General features: G+C 36.0%; 1 protein-coding gene across 1 annotated transcript in view; it reads right to left on the bottom strand.

The window, feature by feature from the left end:
* The window catches only part of galns (galactosamine (N-acetyl)-6-sulfatase), a 48,083-nt gene that overhangs the window by 24,837 nt on the left and 2,190 nt on the right, over nucleotides 1-21,056 (bottom strand). Inside the window, exons 3-11 of the mRNA XM_084405091.1 lie at nucleotides 19,190-19,264; nucleotides 17,703-17,805; nucleotides 16,653-16,796; nucleotides 14,746-14,812; nucleotides 14,508-14,635; nucleotides 11,699-11,838; nucleotides 10,410-10,513; nucleotides 2,813-2,949; nucleotides 1,733-1,835 (exon numbers count right to left, since the gene is read on the bottom strand). Of these exons, the coding sequence (XP_084261217.1) occupies nucleotides 1,733-1,835; nucleotides 2,813-2,949; nucleotides 10,410-10,513; nucleotides 11,699-11,838; nucleotides 14,508-14,635; nucleotides 14,746-14,812; nucleotides 16,653-16,796; nucleotides 17,703-17,805; nucleotides 19,190-19,264 (1,001 nt within the window). The remainder of the gene's footprint in view (nucleotides 1-1,732; nucleotides 1,836-2,812; nucleotides 2,950-10,409; nucleotides 10,514-11,698; nucleotides 11,839-14,507; nucleotides 14,636-14,745; nucleotides 14,813-16,652; nucleotides 16,797-17,702; nucleotides 17,806-19,189; nucleotides 19,265-21,056) is intronic.

Here is a 21,056-nt window from a genome sequence, read left to right as displayed (position 1 = left end):
AATTCTCCACCAAAAACATTTCCCCGTAGGCCTGTCACGATAACAAATTTTGCTGGACGATAAATTGTCCAAGAAATTATCGCGATAAACGATAATATTGTCGTTCTGAGACCATTTTCATTTAATATAATTATAATGGCATAATAATGCAGGTACACCTTTTCAACGATCTATACACTTTTATTTCTAAAGAATATTAAACATTGAAAACGGAAAACATTTTAAATATCCAAAAAAATGAACAAAACAACCAAAAACAATAAAAGCAATGGACTCTTAGTGTCTGTTAACAAAATAAATGTCTGTTAATAAATAAAATGGATGTAAACAAAATTGCACTTCAAAAAATATTAAACATTAGGCTTTAGACATTAGGCATAAATAGTGATACATTCCATAACAGGCAAAACTGCCAGTTAGGACCTTTGTAAACAAAACAAAAAAAAGCCTCAACAAGCCATATCGCACAATTTTGCACTGTTACTCCTGTTACTTTGTCCTCCTGTTACTTTGTCAAGTGATTGTGTACTGTCGGGAAGACGGAGACGCGCTTTATTGTGTGTATATGCTACGCACTGAAAATACTTGGTTAGGATTAGGGGTGAGGAGTGCGTGCGTATTACACGCCATAAAGAGCGTATCATGCACGCAAAAACTATTTTTGGCGTATAAATGGCACGAGAAATAACATTCGTGGTATAGATACGCATTTTCATGTGATCGGGCTCGCTGTCGCAACTCACAACTAGCGTCTTCTCTCTCTCCCGGCAGTCGCCGCAAACAGTCCCGCCGGTGCTTTCCCACACAAAGACCATGTGACTGACAAGAGAGTTCACTCCTCCTATACGCTAAAGAACCGAGAGTGGTCATCCAGTCTCTTTGGTAGAGACTGAGAGAGAGAGAGACGAGGAAAACAAACAAGCATGCAAATAGAATTATCGCGGCCGGAAAAATTATCGAGCTCATTTTTTTTAATCGTGCGATTAATTGACTTATCGACTATCGCGACAGGCCTATTTCCCCGTTATAAGTAATTCTCGACCAAAATCATTTCCCAGATACAAGTAATTCTAACCCAAAATCATTTCCCAGATACAAGTCATTCTAACCCAAAATCATTTCCGCAATACAAGTAATTCTCAACCAAAATCAATTCTACAATAAAAGTAAATCTCAACCAAAATTATTTTCTGCAATACAATTCTCGACCAAAATCATGTCTGCGATACAAGTAATTCTCAAATAAAATAATTTCCGCCATACAATTCTTGACCAAAATCATTTTCACGATATTAGTAATTCTCAACCAAAATAATTTCCGCGATACAAGTAATTCTCAAACAAAATAATTTCTACGATGTAAGTAATTCTCAACCAAAATCAATTGCATGATATGAGTAATTCTCCACCAAAATCAATTCCATGATACGAGTAATTCTCTACCAAAATAATTTTTTTACGATATAATTCTCAAACAAAATAAATTTCAATGATATGAGTAATTCTGAACCAAAATCTTTTCCATGATAAAATTTTTAACCACAGTAAGAATGGTAATTCTGCCTGACATCAGAGTCATTACTTACTGAAATGAAAGACACCCTATACTTCTCAACACTGTTGTATAAATATCTGATAATTCATTTTGAAGATGTTAGGCATGCGCCCGATCATCAGACTTCAGATCATCACAGAAAAATAAACTGAGACAGAAGAATATGCAATCGCTGACCTTGTTGAATTCCTCCCATGAGTTGCTCCAAGTCCAATAGTGCACCTTGTATTGCCCGATCCGCACTGCCATCATCTGGTTTCCACGATAATAGAAGATGGGTCTGTTGGGAATAAAATCACCTTTGAAAGTGCTTAGAGACTACATCAACTTTGTTGAGTAAGAGCATCTACACTCTTAAAAATAAAGGTTCCAAAAGGGGGTTTTCACAGCAATGCCTTATAGAAGAACCTAGATGGTCCACTTTCTTTTTTTTTGGCTTGCTTAGTTGGGGACATTTAATTTAATATTCAACAATATTACTGATCTGCCTGCATTGACACCATATATATAAATGTACTAAATTAATAACTTTTTATAACAAAAATGAGCCATCACTGAACTTACTTAAGCTGGACTGTGACGCTATTTTCTTCCAAACCTTTTTGCATTATTTTCCTGTTATCTCTGTAAAGCTGCTTTGAAACTGTATTGTAAAAAGCGCTATATAAATAAAGTTGACTTGACTTGAAGTGAACAGTTCTTAAAAGAACAATTTCTTTTCTTAGAAGTGAAGAACACTCAAAATCTAAAGAAACCTGTAAAGAACCTTTTGTGGAATTGAAAGGTTCTATGAATGTTTAAGGTTCTTCATGTACCAGTAAATGCCAATTAAGAACCTTTATTTTTACGAGTCTAACGGCTTAACGTACTGAACGTTCTGAGATTTTCAATTCAGTTCAATTCACATTTATTTGTATAGCGCTTTTCACAACACACATCGTTTCAAAGCAGCTTTACAGAAAATGCATGAGTCCACATTACAATTTACAGTGATCTGTTATGTATTTCAGAAATGCACATATACAAAATCACAGTTAGCAAAAAATGTATTAATTTAAACAATGTAATAATTAAAGGCAGAAACAATGAGCTCATTGAAGTAATGAATACTTGTTTGTTAACAAATGATAATGACATTTAGAAAAAATGAATCTGCTTTGACCGACCACCTAAACCGGATGTTTATACTGCATGTAAATCAATCTGATCAAAATAATGGAATGTGAATGGATGTACCGCTTGCTTTGAGGTGGTTACCTGTCTAGCAGTGAGTTGTTGAAGAGTACAGGACTTAAATCGAGACCATCAATGACACGGTCATCGGGGGGAAGAACGCCAGCCACGGAGAGACTCGTACTGAAGAGATCCATTACGCTGCCCAACTGATGGCTCACCTGAGGAACAAAACGCTTTAAAAGAGCTGTGCGGTGTCATGTCAGAGATTACTGAACATTATTACACGGCTCTGTGGAATACTTGATTCTGATTGGTCAATTGCTCCATATTATTCCCAGATAACAACCGCTGAGAACAGAAACACAGGCTCATCCGGGTCACTGAAGTCAGCAGCGCTATACGCTCGCTAGGAACGGTTTTTCTTCGTTGAAGTTTTGTATTTGGTGAGCTAATAAAGTATTAAAACTGTTATTTATGTACTGTTATTTAATTATGCCATCCAGTATCGTGGACTCGCTCTCTCTTGTTTCATACAAACGCTCTGCTGCCATTTTGTGACTATTGTTTTGTACACTGTTGGATTATGAGATACAAACAGGTACGATATTAAAACAGTTTAATCTGAAATCAATATATCTTATCCCCATAATTATTTATGTGTTGAAATGCTGTGTAATAAGTGATATGACTGTATACCGTATCTCTTAAATGTCCGTTTAGTTTGATCGTCCCGCTGAAACTGCTCTCTCCACGGAAGCTTTGCGTTTAAAGACCTGATAAAATATTTCAATAGTTTGTGTCTAATTATTTACTTATGTGGCAAGTAGCCGTGTAATAAGCGGGATAATGTACATCCAGCTGGTTATCTCAGAATAAACCCCGTCAGGTGTGTGTGTGTGTGTGATCTCAAAATAAACCCCTTCAGGCTGATGAAGACCTGATCCTGATCACCCTGTCGGGGTTTATTCTGAGATAACAACCGGCTGGATGTACATTATCTCTTACTTAATCAATGATTTTGTCTAGTTGGTAAATCTATCTTCTATCCCATATCATTTATATCCTTTGAATTTAATGGAAAACTATGAGAGTGATAGTCACTTAAAGTCCCCCTGTGGTGAAAATCAAGTTTTTAATGTTGTTTATAAAGTGCATGTACCATTATATGACCCCTTTAAAACTGCAGTGAACCAAAGACAGTCTCAAAAACACGCTTTGAAATCGCTGGTGTTTCTGATGTCACAAACTACCTTGTAACCAATCAGATCAACGTGTGATCTCTGAGGTGAGTGAGTGAGTGGAGGCGGGGCTCATTTGCATATTCATAGAACCGCGCATACTAAATGAGGCGAGGGTGTCGAGTTACATTCAAGATATTTTAAGCCATGAATAATTTTTTTCAAGGAAAAACGTTGAAATATGTCATATTGGGGATCAAATATTAGTTTTAAGGGATACAATTATTGACTGATTAACCGTAATTTATTTTCGATTTCAATTTTGGCTTCAAACGATTATGAAAACACGATAAAAAACTATTATTGTGCCACATTTCATTCCTTTTCTTTAAAGCGGTGCACTTTAGACCCTCCCTAATGTCCAAATCAGTCAAATCATGTAACGTAACTGTTGTGAAATGCTGTGAAAGAGAACTTTAATGTTCATGTTGATCAAACAAGAAAAGAAAAAGAGAAAAATCACTCACTACTCTTGACTGAATAACTTCAGTAGGTTTAATAAGAATCAAAGTACATTTAATTCATACAGTACAGTACTGCACTATGCAGTGTTTTATTTTTTACATTTGATTATTTTAATTTCCAGGTAGGCTATTAACTGAATACTAAACTGTTAGATAGACTTACATGAAAAAACTTAAAGGATTGTTTATTTCATTTCTATCTTTTTTTCCTGATGTTTTTGTCCTATTGTTTGTAATTTTCTTCGTTGTTTTTATTGTAATACTGATTGTTGACTTCTCTTCAATAATTATTTGCGGACTTATGTTTATCTTACAGAATTAGCTTTTGCATCGAAATTGGTAGCAAGACATGTGATATTTAAATTTTATTTCAATTTTTATATCATAGCAACTTAATTCCCAGCAAAATATACATGTATAAATATATATATGGACATAATTATGATTTTTGCCATAATCGAGCAGCCCTACCTGAAGTCAAAAGTTGGCTACGAGCTGAAGGTGGATGTTTAAAAAATTATTGCTCAAAATAAAAGGCTTTTACCTGCTAAAAAATCTTTCACTCAGACAACAGAAGGCATGAAGTAGATTATGTGCAACACAGTTTTGATCATGTTGATCAATCATTTAGAGGCCTTCGAATTGTACATATCAAATATGGGTTAATTGGATAAGCGAGCACAATTATCTATCATATCACATGATCAATAATCATAATATCAGCTGATATATGCGTCTATCGCTAGTCAAGATGCTCAAAATTGTAATAAATCAACCCATGCAGCAAATCACACAGACATGCACCAATGCAAAATCATTTTCTCTATGCTTCTCAAAGCATGGACAGTTTAGGAGAGCAGCGTTTCTTCAGTTCCCGCTCTAATCTGCGCTCGCAGGTTTATTATAAACCACACTAACATCTCTGTAAATGAAGAGAAAGGCAGAGAGAAAGGAGAGTCGGGACAGAGGCCGCAACTGCAGCTTTATCTGTCCTCCCCAGTCCTGCTGCAAAAAAAAGCTTTATTTTATTTATAAACTTTGAACTATTTTCCGATAAAATGGCATTTTTTCGCTGTCATCCTTGATCTTCCATTCTATTCTCTCCTGAACGGGCCTTTGAGGGAAACGGCACGCTCACAATCAGATAGCGCTATCAGCACTGAGCAGCTGGCACACACACACACGCACACACACACACACACACACACGTCGCCTACTTCAGCCTCCCAGAATTCCCTTCACCACTGCCAGTACATTCCATTATCTTCACTCTCAGGCTTCACACACACAGACGTTCGTACATACATACTTATACACACAGGAAAAGGAGAAATCAAAGGGAACAATTAATAAAGGTAACTAGCCGTTACCACCAGCTGCTCGTATCCAGCAACACACACACACACACACACACACACACACACACACACACAAAACATGGGACTTGTAAAAAGGGGAAATGAAAATTCTTTATCTCCAATTTCATTTCCTCTTCGTTCTCTTCTTCTCTGACGCTAGTTATCTGAGCAGACAGACCTGTCTAATGCACTCAGTGTGTGTGTCTCTGCACTCAGTGTGTGTGTGGCTCTGAGCTGATGAACACAATACCCCCCACATCTTTATTTTTATATTCACGTCACTCCATCGGTGAAGTGAACCGTAGTTCGAATGCAGAGTCCGGCCAAGTCAAGGTCAAGTCTCAAATCACGTCTCCTTAACTATATGCTACTAGACAACTACAGGAACCACAAGATCATTTAAAGAGGACCTATAATGCTTTTTTAAAATCTTTATTCAGTGTGTAATGTTGCTATTTGAGCATGAAAAAACTCCAGTTCTTCTCTATATCAGTGTCAGTGTTCCTGAACTCCTGAAACGCCTCCATTGAAGTCTTGAGTTTCTTCCGGGAACGAACACGTCACAATATTCCTCATTATAATAATTAATACGCAGAATAAAGGGGCGGGGCCTGATTGAGTTAGTTAGTAGTGTGTTAAACTGGCGGTTACGGAAAGCGGCGGGACATTTCCCAAACACACTCGAAGCGCTCGACCAATCACAGCACACTGCTCCAGCCGACCAATCAGAGCACAGTGTGCTTTTCAGAAGGAGGGGAAGTAAACAGGAAGTAAACAGAGCGTTACTGACCGACTGGGAAGAGAGGAGCCGCAACAATGGAGAATATGAGAATAATCAACACTCAAGCAGGAAAACCTGTTCTAGTAGAGCCTGAAAACAACAGCAAGACTGTAAAAGGGAATAATAGGTCCTCTTTAATATTTAAATGCCATTTACTTTAAAAATTAATAGGTTTTAGGCACTGCCACTCAGTAGGAAACATCATTTTCATAACAGAGTTCACAATAATATATTTAGGATTTTTTTTTTTTTATGCTGTTATAACATTAGTCAAGTTACTTAAGCCCAAAACAATCATACATTTACATGATCGTATTTGCAGAATTCTTACTGTGTTTGTAAACTGTACTGCATTTGTCACAGCAAGACAGCAAAGAAATCCTCGAAAATAAATGGGGATCCACTAAAAACATTTGTCAGTCTCATCAAATAGTTGCTTTCTTTCTCAGAAACTCTGAATATTCATTTGTGAATCTAGTTTTATTTATTTGAGTACATTTTATATTAGATTTATTTGTAAATATGGAACAAATATCACCCAACAAATGATATTTTAGACTCCACTTTAGACATCCTACTAACTACAAGTAACTTTGCAACTACATGTCAACTAGCAGTCATTAGAGTATTAGTAGACTGTTAGGTTAGGGTTCGGGATAGTACAATAAGTTGACACGTAGTTGAAAAGTTAGAGTCATTTGAATGTCTGTCGGGAGCATCAGAATAAAGTATTAGCAGATATTAAGCACAGTCTACTAATACTCTAATGACTGCTAGTTGACTTGTAGTTGGAAAGTTACTTGTAGTTAGTAGGATGTCTAAAGTGGACTATCGAAACAAAGCATTACCGAATAAAAACGGGCATCAATGCTCCCCATAAGAGAAATGGACGAGAAGATACACATATCACACAGAGCCACACTCGAGCGGGCAAAATCCAGCCTGCCACCGCAAGACAAACACTAACAGTGTGAAACACCTGCTTATCCCGCTCTGGCACTGCCCAGACACCTGGCACATATCCCAGCATGCACCTCTTCCCTTCAGTTCTTTATCCGGCACGCCTGGCATATTCAGATACTGAAGCCCTCATTACAGCTCAATCCAACCTCAGCAAACACACAAACAGATTAGCCGCTTAAGACGTTCCCAATCCTCCAGTCCCTCGTGCTATCAGGACCCCGCACACCCCTCAGATATGAGCTTAGCGCTCGCTCCTCCAGAAATACCCCCACGCCACAGCCCCATGGCACAGCTAACCCTAATACAATTAAAAGTCATTTGCGGAGCGCACAGCTTCAGCGGATCAGGGAAAAAGGAGGCAGGGAAGGAGACCAGAGCTGGGAATCAAAGGGAATTTGAAAAAAAAAAGAAGAAAAAAAAGAATCGACAATATTTAAAAAGGTTGTCCTGAAAAAAGGTAAAGTAAAAAAAAAAAAAAAAAAAAAACTGTAAATATTACTTGGTTCCAATTTTTACATAATAATAATATATAATTAAAAATTTGACTTGCCATAGATAGGAATCAAAAGGAATTTGAAGAAGAAGAAAAAAATCTACAATATTTCAAAAGGAATTCGATGGTTGTCCTGAAAAAAGGTACAGTAAAAAAATTAAATAAAAACTCTAAATATTACTCGGTTCCAATTTTTTTATAATAATAATAATAATAATATATATTAAACATTTTACTTGCCATAGATAGGAATCAAAAGGAATTTAAAGAAAACAAATATTTCAAAAGGAATTTGATGATCGTCCTGACAAAGGTAAGGTTTAAAACCGAACCGAACATCGTAAGTATTATTCGGTTCCAATATTGAAAAATTGGCCGGTGCCATTTTAAAAAATATTTAAAAAAATATAAATAAAAAAATTCAAATATATTCAAAATTGTGCTAGCCAGACATGGGAAACAAATCTATATTGAGTTCTCTTGCGCATGTTTTTTGCTTGAATGGTTTTAAATTGCCTGAATGCTTAGTCACTTTTCTTCTCTGCTGATGAGGGCGGGGCAACCTGTCAACCTGTCACTGAGATCCACCAATAGCAAACCACAACCATCCAATCAATCACTCACAGACTAAATCAAGCCCCGCCCACATTTGTTCTTGTTCCAGAAGCGTTTCTCTCCGCAACTTCCGTTTTCTGCATAAAAGGTGAAATATGCAGTTTCAGCCACAGCTTTTTTTTCTTTTTCTTTTTTGAGGCTGTAAAACAATATAAACTGGAACATTAGTCTTTCTGAATGGGAGCAAGATGATATGGTAATGAAGCATTCATTGTAGCGTGTTGTGTCTCAATGCCCCATTCGCTTTTGACGTGTTTATGACCTGTTTAATTTCTGATGGTCTAAATTACGATGGTCTAAGTAGTATGTTCGTTTGACTGGAAGCTAGAATTTTACTTTGTAATGTGTTAAATATGCATATTTTTCTTACACAAACTCATCGCTTTGCTTCAGAAGGCCTTTATGAACCCCCCGGAGCCTGTGAAGTTTGTTTATGATGGAGAGATGCACTTTTATCATGGATAGATGCACTTTTATCATGGATAGATGCACTTTTATCATGGATAGATGCACTTTTATGATGGATAGATGCACTTTTATGATGGATAGATGCACTTTTATGATGGATAGATGCACTTTTATCATGGATAGATGCACTTTTATCATGGATAGATGCACTTTATGATGGATAGATGCACTTTATGATGGATAGATGCACTTTTATGATGGATAGATGCACTTTTATGATGGATAGATGCACTTTTATGATGGATAGATGCACTTTATGATGGATAGATGCACTTTTATGATGGATAGATGCACTTTTATGATGGATAGATGCACTTTTATGATGGATAGATGCACTTTTATCATGGATAGATGCACTTTTATCATGGATAGATGCACTTTATCATGGATAGATGCACTTTTATCATGGATAGATGCACTTTTATCATGGATAGATGCACTTTTATCATGGATAGATGCACTTTTATCATGGATAGATGCACTTTTATCATGGATAGATGCACTTTATGCACTTTTATCATGGATAGATGCACTTTATGATGGAGAGATGCACTTTTATCATGGATAGATGCACTTTATGATGGATAGATGCACTTTTATGATGGATAGATGCACTTTTATCATGGATAGATGCACTTTTATCATGGATAGATGCACTTTTATGATGGATAGATGCACTTTTATCATGGATAGATGCACTTTTATCATGGATAGATGCACTTTATGCACTTTTATCATGGATAGATGCACTTTATGATGGAGAGATGCACTTTTATCATGGATAGATGCACTTTATGATGGATAGATGCACTTTTATGATGGATAGATGCACTTTTATCATGGATAGATGCACTTTTATCATGGATAGATGCACTTTATGATGGATAGATGCACTTTTATGATGGATAGATGCACTTTTATCATGGATAGATGCACTTTTATCATGGATGGATGCACGTTTTTGAGCTTCAATCTGTTGGTTGCAATCCACTGCCATTATAAAGCCTGAAAGAGCTAGGATTTTTTATAATATAACTTCGATTGTATTCGTCTGAAAGAAGAAAGTCATATACACCTAGGATGGCTTGAGGGTGAGTAAATCATGGGCTAATTTTCATTTTAAAGTGAACTACTCCTTTAAAGTTTAAAGGCCCTTGCAAACTAAAGAAAGTTCTGATGGAGCGTTTGAACAGATAGAAATGTGTAAGGTGTGTTTTGAGGGTGTTGATAGATGGAATACAGCGAATTGGAAAGCACTTTTGGGACTTTTTAGTGAAATAGCTTGGGATCATTCTCACTGTGCCAGCAGGGATTCGTCCAGGCCACCAGGCAATGGCTGGTTCCCTCATCCCACCTTCAAATGTAGTCTCTTTCCCACAGAGAAACGGGCCGTTGCTGCCACCTGAGGATGAAAACAGACAAGACAGGATCACAAACTCAAAGCCTCGACTGTGGAGGGCAATTCATCTCTGACAAATCATCTTTACTACAAAAGAGACCCATGACACAAAGAAATTGAATAGGTGTATTGGGAGTGTACATGAAAGATGAGTTGAGAGAGCAGAACGACACTGAAAAACAGCTAGATACAATGCAATGATAAAAATGTCCATGGGCACATGTGTACATAGACCAATAATGGAAAAAACAGCAGGGCTGTGAAGACAAATGAACCTGAGCCTCCTCTAAAAATGCATTTAGAATAAACAAACAGTATTGGAGAGCAACTAACTAATGACATTGTTCATTTAATTGCATTTTATCAATAGAATGAAAGTAGCTCAGATTAACAAGCCAACTTTTTTCCCTTAACACAAAATAATAATAATAAATGATAATTACATATACATATATATATATATATAATAAACTGGTGTAAAATGGATTAAGCCTGCTCTGCTCTGATTGGTCACATGGCCCAGTCTGCTGTGATTGGTCAAACACGTACAGCACATGTCAGAAACCAAATGCTCATCAGCATATCTGTATTTAAGCTCCGGATCTTCCTCTGCACTTGATACACAGTGATGCGAACAGTAATGATGCCGTTGTTGTTGTTTTTTCGTATCAATTTCAGCGCGAGTCTTATCTTATATAAGAGCATCAAAGTGGATTCGGAGCGTCTTCTCAACATGAACAACACGAACCAAACTCTTCCAGTCTCAGATAAACTACAGTGTTTGAGGGCGGAGCAAAGAGACGCTGTTCAGCCAATCAAGACCACAGCCTGGAATTATACAAATTAGTTACACTGTTTGACTGGAATTATTGACGACTCGTTTCAGCAGTTCAGAATCTTTCAAAAAGAAAAATTCTTTCAAATTCAAAAAGAATTCTTTCTTTTAGGAGACAATAAATTTGTACTTCAATCTTTAAACATTCACAAACAGCAACATCACACACTGCATGAACGGTAATATCCGAAAAAGCACAATAGGGGCACTTTTAATAAAAAATTCAGCTTTCTCATGCATCACCACTGATTTGGAGCCCTTTATTCAAATCAATTATTTTAATTCCCTAACTAAATAAAAAGCTGGCAAAAACTGTGATAGGTGTGTTAATGTTAGTGTGAATGGTTTCGCACTTTGTCTTGGTCCAGACATCACAGCTGCCCCGTTATCAGAAGTGAAGAACACAAATGTGTTGTTGTGGATTCCCAGACTGACCAGTCGTTCCAGAATCTGGCCAATGCTGTAATCCAGCTCCATCACGGCATCACCATAACTATAAGACAAAACACACACCTCAATCATTCAATTATTACACAGTTTAAATTAATACCTTTTTCGCTAACTGTGATTTTGTATATGTGCATTTCTGAAATACATAACTTAGACAGTCACCTCTGATAACAGATCACTGTAAATTGTAACTCATGCATTTTATGTAAAACTGCTTTGAAATGATGTGTATTGTGAAAAGCGCTATACAAATAAATGTGAATTGAATTGAATCAAACCATTAAAAATTACCCCAAATAACCTTCAGTGGCTCTAACCCGGACAGCATAACAAATTCTGTCAAATTAGCCCACTTTGAAACCTGTGACAGACGGATGTGATATATGGAGGATGATAGATGTCTGGGATATAGATGTGCGCTGGTTATAAAACTTTAAGATGTGGCATGTCAGGCTGAATCCCTCCACTGCCAGCACCTGGCTAATACCCCTCAGCCTTGATCCATTCCTCTGTCAACACAAACCTCATTTAGCATTCTGAAGGAACGTATGCTTACTGAAGCCTCAGTATTCAAAAGCACTGGACTGAATACTAAACAGCTGCAGACAAGACTACCAATGAAGCCTCCGGCACTCATTCTTGCCTCCGAGCAGGAAAAATAACATCTCATTAAGCAATCATTTCTATATTACAAAACAGGAATGCACAGAAGCAGAATTTTTGGCCAAAACGATAATGAGTTATGAGTTTAAGTAACAAGTAATGCATTACTTTTAAATTTACAACAAAATATAGGGGTTACTTTTTCAAACAAGTAACTTAAGTCGATAACCGATATATTGGCCAATAAACCTATAGCAGATAGTGATAACCGAATACCAATAATTCTTTAAATTTAAAAAGCTGATAACCGATATATTGCTTGATAAACCTAAAGCAGATACTGCTAACTGATATTTCTATATATTTAAAAAGCCGATAACCAATATATTGCCTTATAAACCTAAAGCGGATACGGATAACCGATAATTCTTTATATTTAAAAAGCCAATAACCGATATATTGCCTGATAATCCTAAAGCGGATACTGATAACCGATATTTCTATATATTTAAAAAGCCGATAACCGATATATTGCTTGATAAACCTAAAGCAGATACTGATAACCGATATATTGCCTGATAAGCCTATATCAGATGCTGATAACCGATAATTCTTTATATTTAAAAAGCCAATAACCGATATATTGCTTGATAAACCTAAAGCGGATACTGATAACTGATATTTCAATATTTTTAAAAAGCCGATAACCGATATATTGCCTGATAAACCTAAAGCGGATACGGATAACCGATATATTGCCTGATAAACCTAAAGCGGATACAGATAACCGATATATTGCCTGATAAACCTAAAGCGGATACAGATAACCGATATATTGCCTGATAAACCTAAAGCGGATACGGATAACCGATAATTCTTTATATTTAAAAAGCCGATAACCGATATATTGCCTGATAAACCTAAAGCGGATACGGATAACCGATATATTGGCTGATAAACCTAAAGCGGATACGGATAACCGATATATTGGCTGATAAACCTATATCAGATGCTGATAACCGATAATTCTTTATATTAAAAAAGCCGATAACCGATATATTGGCTGATAAACCTATAGCATCTAGATTTTTTTACAAGTAAAATCAGACAATTCAATTTTTTATGCACATTACAAAACATAAAATGATTTAATTATTTAAAAACTTTTGACCAGTAGTGTAAAGTAATAGCACACCTTTTCTATCCAAACCATATTATTTGAAGTATCATTCATGTGCATATCACAAACATGCAAAATGAGTTATACCGTGCAGTTTTAATATTTTAACTCACTTACCGCTAGGGCTGCACGATATTGAAGAAAAATGCGATAACTTATTAAATAATGCGATATTCGATATGCTATACGATAATGCTTAAAGTGAGTAAAATAAACTTAAACTAGCTTTAAAATACATTTAAAATGTATAACCTACATACGTGTTTCACATTCTTTTAGTGATGAGAAAACATCCCTCCAGCTTCTGCCAGTGAACATCAGTGTTTTACTGTATATAAGAAGTGTTATTTTAACATCAGTGTAAACCTCGGGGTTCAGGGGTTCAGGTTATCCTACATTAGGGTTATTTAACAACACAAACTCAATAATCAAATGTAATAATAAAACACTGCTTAGTTTTCACTGTATGAATTAAATATATCCTGATTCTTATTAAATCTACAAAAGTTATTCAGCCGAGAGCAGCGAGTGATTTTCTCTTCGTCTTTTGTTCATGACTCCAGTTATTGATATGCATATCACGATACATTTTGGTCATTTATTTCATGGGTCTGAATAAATAAGCTTTCCATTAATGTATGGTTTGTTAGGATAGGACAATATTTGAAAATCTGGAATCTGAGGGTGCACATTTTTTTTTGCCGATTTTGCTGCATTCACTCACATATATAAATGTTTTATATATTTACAGTAGGAAATTTACAAAACATCTTCATGGATCATGATCTTTACTTAATATCCTAATGATTTTTGGCATAAAAGAAAAATTTGAACCATACAATGTATTGTTGGCTATTGCCACAAATATACCCGTGCAACTTATGACTGGTTTTGTGGTCCAGGGTCACATATTGTGCAGCCCTACTTACCGCCCCCTCTGACTCTTTCCAAGGAAGTGTTTTGAGGCGTAAACAGGCGCGTGAGTTGCATCTGGAGCCCAGTAGAGAAAGAAGGGCCGCTGGGCCGTGGCTTGCCGAGAGATAAAGTCCAAGCCTTCCTGGAGACAGATAGAATCAAAACCAACATCAGGCACATCCCACAGTGCATCTGTCCAAGACTGATCCGCACAAATAAACATTAATCGAGCCAATGAACAGGAAAACTCACCTCCAGATAGATTTGGGTGATGTTGGATTCCCCTGTTTTCACATTAATCTCAAACTCTTCGTAATACCTGCAAAACACACAGATCATCTAAACGTTCTGCTTCCTGCAGATCTAATGAGACCATCACCACAAACTCATTTCAGAACCATATGAGCTCTTGTTCCAAATGACAAGCTTCCTAAACCAAGTGCTGCACCAGGGTGTGATTAGGAAGTGAATTTGAAGAGGTAAATTGCGAGATTGTGTCTCAGAAGACACACGCGTTGTGAGAAGGAGCTGAGGCGTGGACTCTCTTATGCTCCGGCTGTTCCAGGTGTCCTTACACACCGCTAACGCAACCCGCCATCTCTTGGGTGTACACGTGTGTGTTTGTCTGACCAGGCTCAAACACGCCACGCTGATTAAACCCACCGCTAAGCGCAAAACTAGCCCTCTCGCCAGAGCCAATGACCCAGAATGCACAAACAGTATGGGTGTTTTGGAAGGAACAAATAGGCAGAAAATGAGATGCTAAATTGCAGCTAGTACAAAAAGAGGAAAAGGGAAATTCACTTCACCAAACAAATGCATTCATGTGAAGCAATTCAAGATTTTTACACTTCTGAAGAAAATGTTAATGATGCTCAGTGTTGCCAGGGTGGTGATTTTCACACACAATTGGGCTACTTTGAAAAAACGAAAGAGTTTTTTTGGGCTACTTTTATAGGTGCTTGATTTTCAACTCCATCCCTGCCATTGACGGAATTTTTCCGGCTTTCCGCATATTCACTGTTATACGGTAGGGGCCGCTATTACGCATCTTCAGAAAGAGTACTGAATCTCCTGATCAAAACACAGGCGAGGAAAAAACAGAAACCAGCGATTGCATATGTAAGCAGATGCATATGTAATAACGCGATCATCAACTTTAAAAATCTTCTTCCAGCCTGTCCAGTTAGACCACCATGGCCAGCAGTGAGTACCATCCAACCGTTCCCTTCAATTACCTCTCTTGCACGTACAGATGTCATAGTGATGAGGGCTTTTTACATTTGCCAAAAATAAAACTGTATTGGGGGGTTGTTTGCCCAGGTGAGAACAAAATAGCACAAACTAGGTAATGCAATTAGTTGTTTTTTAGGGAGTAACACAATATTGTAACGCATTGCTATTAAAAGTAACATTCAAACATTCAAGTAACAAAGTGACATAATGGTCAATTTGACAAAATATAAAGTAGGGATGCACTGATAGGAAAATTTTGGCCAATATTGATAACCGATATTAGTTGATAAACCTATAGCAGATACCAATAACCGACAATTCTTCATATTTAAAAGGCCGATAACCGATATATTGGCTGATAAACCTATAGCAGATACCAATAACCGATAATTCTTCATATTTAAAAAGCCGATAATCGATATATTGGCTGATAAACCTATAGCAGATACTGACAACCGATAATTCTTCATATTTAAAAGGCCGATAACCGATATATTGGCTGATAAACCTATAGCAGATACTGATAACCGATAATTCTTCATATTTAAAAGGCAGATAACCGATATATTGGCTGATAAACCTATAGCAGATACCGATAACCGATAATTCTTCATATTTAAAAGGCCGATAACCGATATATTGGCTGATAAACCTATAGCAGATACTGATAACCGATAATTCTTTATATTTAAAAAGCTGATAACCGATATATTGTCCGATAAAACCTATATCAGATACTGATAACCGACAATTCTTTATATTTAAAAAGCCGATATATTGTCTGGTAAACCGATAGCAGATGCTGATAACCGATAATTCTTTATATTTAAAAAGCCGATAACCGATATATTGGCCATGATTTACAGCATGTTGCTATGCGGTTTTCTGAGGTGTTCTTAGAAAGCATTATGTTTGTACCTCACCTTCCCTTCATTTCAGAGTTGTTGTAGACGGGTATATTGGGACGAAGACTGTCATTGTAGGGGCCGAAATGGCAGTTTGGGGCACCAAACCATTCGTCAAAGCCACGCTTCAGAGGCAAGTATTGAGTCCTGTGCCCAAGGTGCCTGAGTTAGGAGATAAAGATGAAAAACTCTTATAAAGACGGCAGGTATGTTCAAAAGTAAATGCCTATGCAATATGGAGTGTGTACACTGTGCAGACAATTATTTTCAGGATTCTTTGATGAATAAAGTTCAAAAGAGCAGCATTTATCTGAAACTGAAAGCTTTTAAAACATTATACACAACCGTTCAAAAGTGTGGAGTCAGTAAGAATTTTACAATAACACAAGAAATTAATATTTTTATTCAGCAAGGACACATAAAATTGATTAGAATAGACAGAAAAGACATTTTATAATGTTACAAAAGGTCCTATTTTTAGATAAATGCTGCTCTTTTTAACTTCATATTCACCAAGAATCCTAAAAAAACAACAACAAAAAAACAGTTTTCAACACTGATAATAATCATAAATGTTTGTTGAGCATCAAATCATCATATCAGAATGATTTCTGAAGGATCATGTGACACTAAAGACTGGAGTAATGATGCTGAACATTCAGCTTTGATCACAGAAATAAATTACATTTTACAATATATTCACAAAGAAAAAGCTATTTTAAATTGTAATAATACTTCACAATATTAGTTTTGCTGTATTTTTTGGATCTAATAAATGCAGCCTTGGTGAGCAGAAGAGACTTCTTTTTAAAAACATAAAAAAATCTTACCGATCTACAACTTTTGAGCGGCATCCACCAGTACTGAATTTATCCGCCAAAATATGCTGATACTGATAGTCTGATTTTTACATAAAACTAGCACAAATTAAATTAAATTACGATATGAAATTCTCCGAAGATAGAAGCTTTTTCTGGAATTGAAAATGCATCATACTGTCTGAAACGTTTCACTTTCCTTCATCATATTCTATCATATCCCATATCATTATTCTGCAGGGAATCTCACCACTTTCCAACGATCTTGCTGACATAATCTTTCTTTTTCAGCAGTTCTGGAAGCAGGATCTCGTCCTGAGATATTCCCCCCACTATCTCCTGAGGTGTGTATGCTGTGGGAGAGACAATGCATTTCGTTACTTTATACAATACTGTGTTACTTTTTCTCACCTGGGCTTGGCTTGCTTGCTTGTCTTATAACACTAAAGTGCACTTTATATTTAACACCAAATGCAAATAGGCAGAGGCTATTTACAGTAACCAGACAAAATTACAAAAGAAACCTGTCTGATAACAGGATCTAATCCGCCTTTTTCCCAACTCTTCCGAATTCTTCTCCCTTTTCCCAACCCATTAGCATTAGCATTGCATCCTTCTCCTAGCATTTAATCATTTTTGACTTTTCTCTTTTTTTGGCCCATTTTACCTGTAAAAGAAAACCTGCTTAATAATTATGCACACCTGAATATACGCAGTTTTTCACTTCCAGCCCAATTACAACAATTATATATCACTTATAAATTATTAAAATACCTAAATAATAGTAGTTATTAAGATTAATGTGGTTTGGAATTGGCAAAATGTGCTTGGGAAAAAAATATGATCAGAATATCACCTATCAACTGAAGTGGTGTCAGTTAAATGGGAAAACAAAGAGTTACTTATTTAAAAAACTCAGATATTTAGTATATGTAATCAGACTACTTCAAAAAAGCAATCTGATTACATAACATGCATTACCCCCGACACTGATTGTAGGAGTGCGCTATAAAGTCGTAAGAGGAGTTACTTAGTTTTCCCATTTATTGACTGACAGCTCTCTTGTCCATATTTTGCGAGAAATCGAATTACAGAGGCGTGTGTGTGTGTGTGTGTGTGTGTGTGTGTGTGTGTGAGTGTGTGTGTGTGAAAAAAGGAACCCAAAAGCAACGTAACTAATTACTTTTCTAAAAAAGTAACTAAGTAACGCAATTAGTTACTTTTTAAGGGAGTAATGCAATATTGTAATGCATTACTTTTCAAAGTAACTTTCCCCAACACTGGTTATCAGTTTATCTTGCGTTACTTATTTGAAAAAGTCACTCAGATATTTTGTTGTAAATTTTAAAAGTAATGCGTTACTTTACTAATTACTTGAAAAAGTAATCTGATTACGCAAAAGTAACGTAACTCATTACTTTTCTAAAAAAGTAACTAAGCAACGCAATTAGTTACTTTTTAAGGGAGTAACGCAATATTGTAATGCATTACTTTTCAAAGTAACTTTCCCCAACACTGAAGGTAAGTGGTCTTAATGTGGGATCACATGCCAAACTGGTCCAAAAAGAGAACAGATTAGATTATTTGGGTATGTTGGCTGATGGAAACCACTTTCTGCAGCTGGTAAGAGTGGAAAATAAGTAACGCAAAATCTGATTACATAACTCAAGTTACTTGTAAATAATCACACACAACACTGCTGAAAACAGGGAAGGAGCAAATGTTTTCCGATCGTACCATTCCTAGCATGAGCATTGGTGGTGTAGAATCCATTACGCACCGGAAGTCTTCCAGTAAGCAGAGAAGCCCTGGCTGTGGAGTAAAACACACAGATTATGCAGATTACACAATTATAAACATCAAAGATTAGGAGTGTATCAATACCCTCATGTCACGACTTGATACATATCACGATACTGAACTCACGATACGATATTATTGCGATACTCCAAGACATATGTTAAAAGGTTAACATATGATTAAAATGTTAAATTTGGTATTACATTGTGTGTGTGTAAATGAATAGGCTTGGACTTGGTGCTGGAAACCCAAAGCACAGGACAATAGAGACACCAGAATAACAATATTCATGATTCTGAAGCTGAAAATACTGAATTATTTTAGACGAATATGCTTGCACTCTTTCACTGACTAGATATATTTAATATAATGTAGGCCACTTTATACTGGTAACAAGACATCTGGCATTATCAGGACCCACAAATATTCCCCCATTGCTTTATTATACATTATATTCAACATTATATATAGCAGTTTAATGTAGTACTGACACTAAAACTCTGAAAACTGGAATTTTTTCCTCACACAGAAATTTTATTTTTGCGTGAACTATCCACTATACATATTGTTGCATTTTTGTATTGCGATATATCATAACATGACATATTGTGACACCCCTATGATACAAAACACATACCTGTACTTGTATAAAATGGTGCAACTCCTATATAAACTTTTGTTTTGCAAGAGCGAACTAAACTAAAACGTTATTGCACTGTACTACTGCAAACTCTTGCTTGCTCTTTAGGAACAAGTGTAAAAATCAAATCAAAGATGAATATGCTCGTCCACAACACGTACTGTATTCCCTGGAATATAAATCGTATGGTATTTAAGACTTGATTTCAAAGAGAGAGAGAGAAAGAAAAGAGGCGTTGGACACGAGAGAGCTCACCCTGGATATGAGGATTAGGAAGTTCTCCTCTATCTACTTTGTGATTAAAATACTAATTAAGCTTCTGAAGCAAAAGCTCTATAACGACGGCAGGTACGACGAGTGCTCCAGGCTCCTTCATCTCACACGTGTGAGATTAACAATTGATTAAGCCTTATTTGCTTAAAAATTAATTAGAATTGAAAAGAGGACTAAAAGAAGATCTGCTCTGCATAGCAAGTCCATTCAAATTTCCCAAATTATGCATAATTAGCATATTTCAGAACTGCCGGTGTATTATCCATATTAGCATAATAAGTTGTGCTCTCACTATCATGCGGCCGCACACGTCTCGTGTTCTCACGTGGAATTAAAACGCATGAAGAATAGTGGATGAAAAAATTTATAATAAACAGTCAAATATTTGCAATTGCATTGTAATACTAATTACATATTGTTAGCCTCTCAATTTAAATAATATATTCAACATGTCACTGTGAACAAAATATGTAAAAAAATAATTAATTTCTTAAGAAAAAAAGAAATGCATTGATATTTTTTAGGATCTACTGTATAATGAATGCTTCATATATTATTTGTAGGGCTGTCAAGTGATTAAAGATTTAAAATTGCAGTTTAATCACGCATCTAATCTGGCTGAGAGATCATGTAAAGTCATTCTTGTGTTAAACGAGAAAAGCATCAAATAGACATTTAAAAAAGTTGATATTTTATTTATATCAATGTGATATAGAGTTGCAATTGCAAGAAAAAAAATCAGAATTGCACGTTTATTTCTCGTATAACACACTTTATAATGCACAATTGCGAGTTTATATCTCACAATTCTGATTTTATATCACGCAATTCTGACTTTATAACTCACAAAACTCGCAATTAGGAGATAAAAAGTCGCAATTACCTTTTACA

This window comes from Rutilus rutilus (genome assembly GCF_951802725.1).
Source record: "Rutilus rutilus genome assembly, chromosome: 3".
In the NCBI taxonomy this organism is placed as follows: domain Eukaryota; kingdom Metazoa; phylum Chordata; class Actinopteri; order Cypriniformes; family Leuciscidae; genus Rutilus; species Rutilus rutilus.
This window is presented reverse-complemented; position numbering and strand designations above follow the sequence as displayed.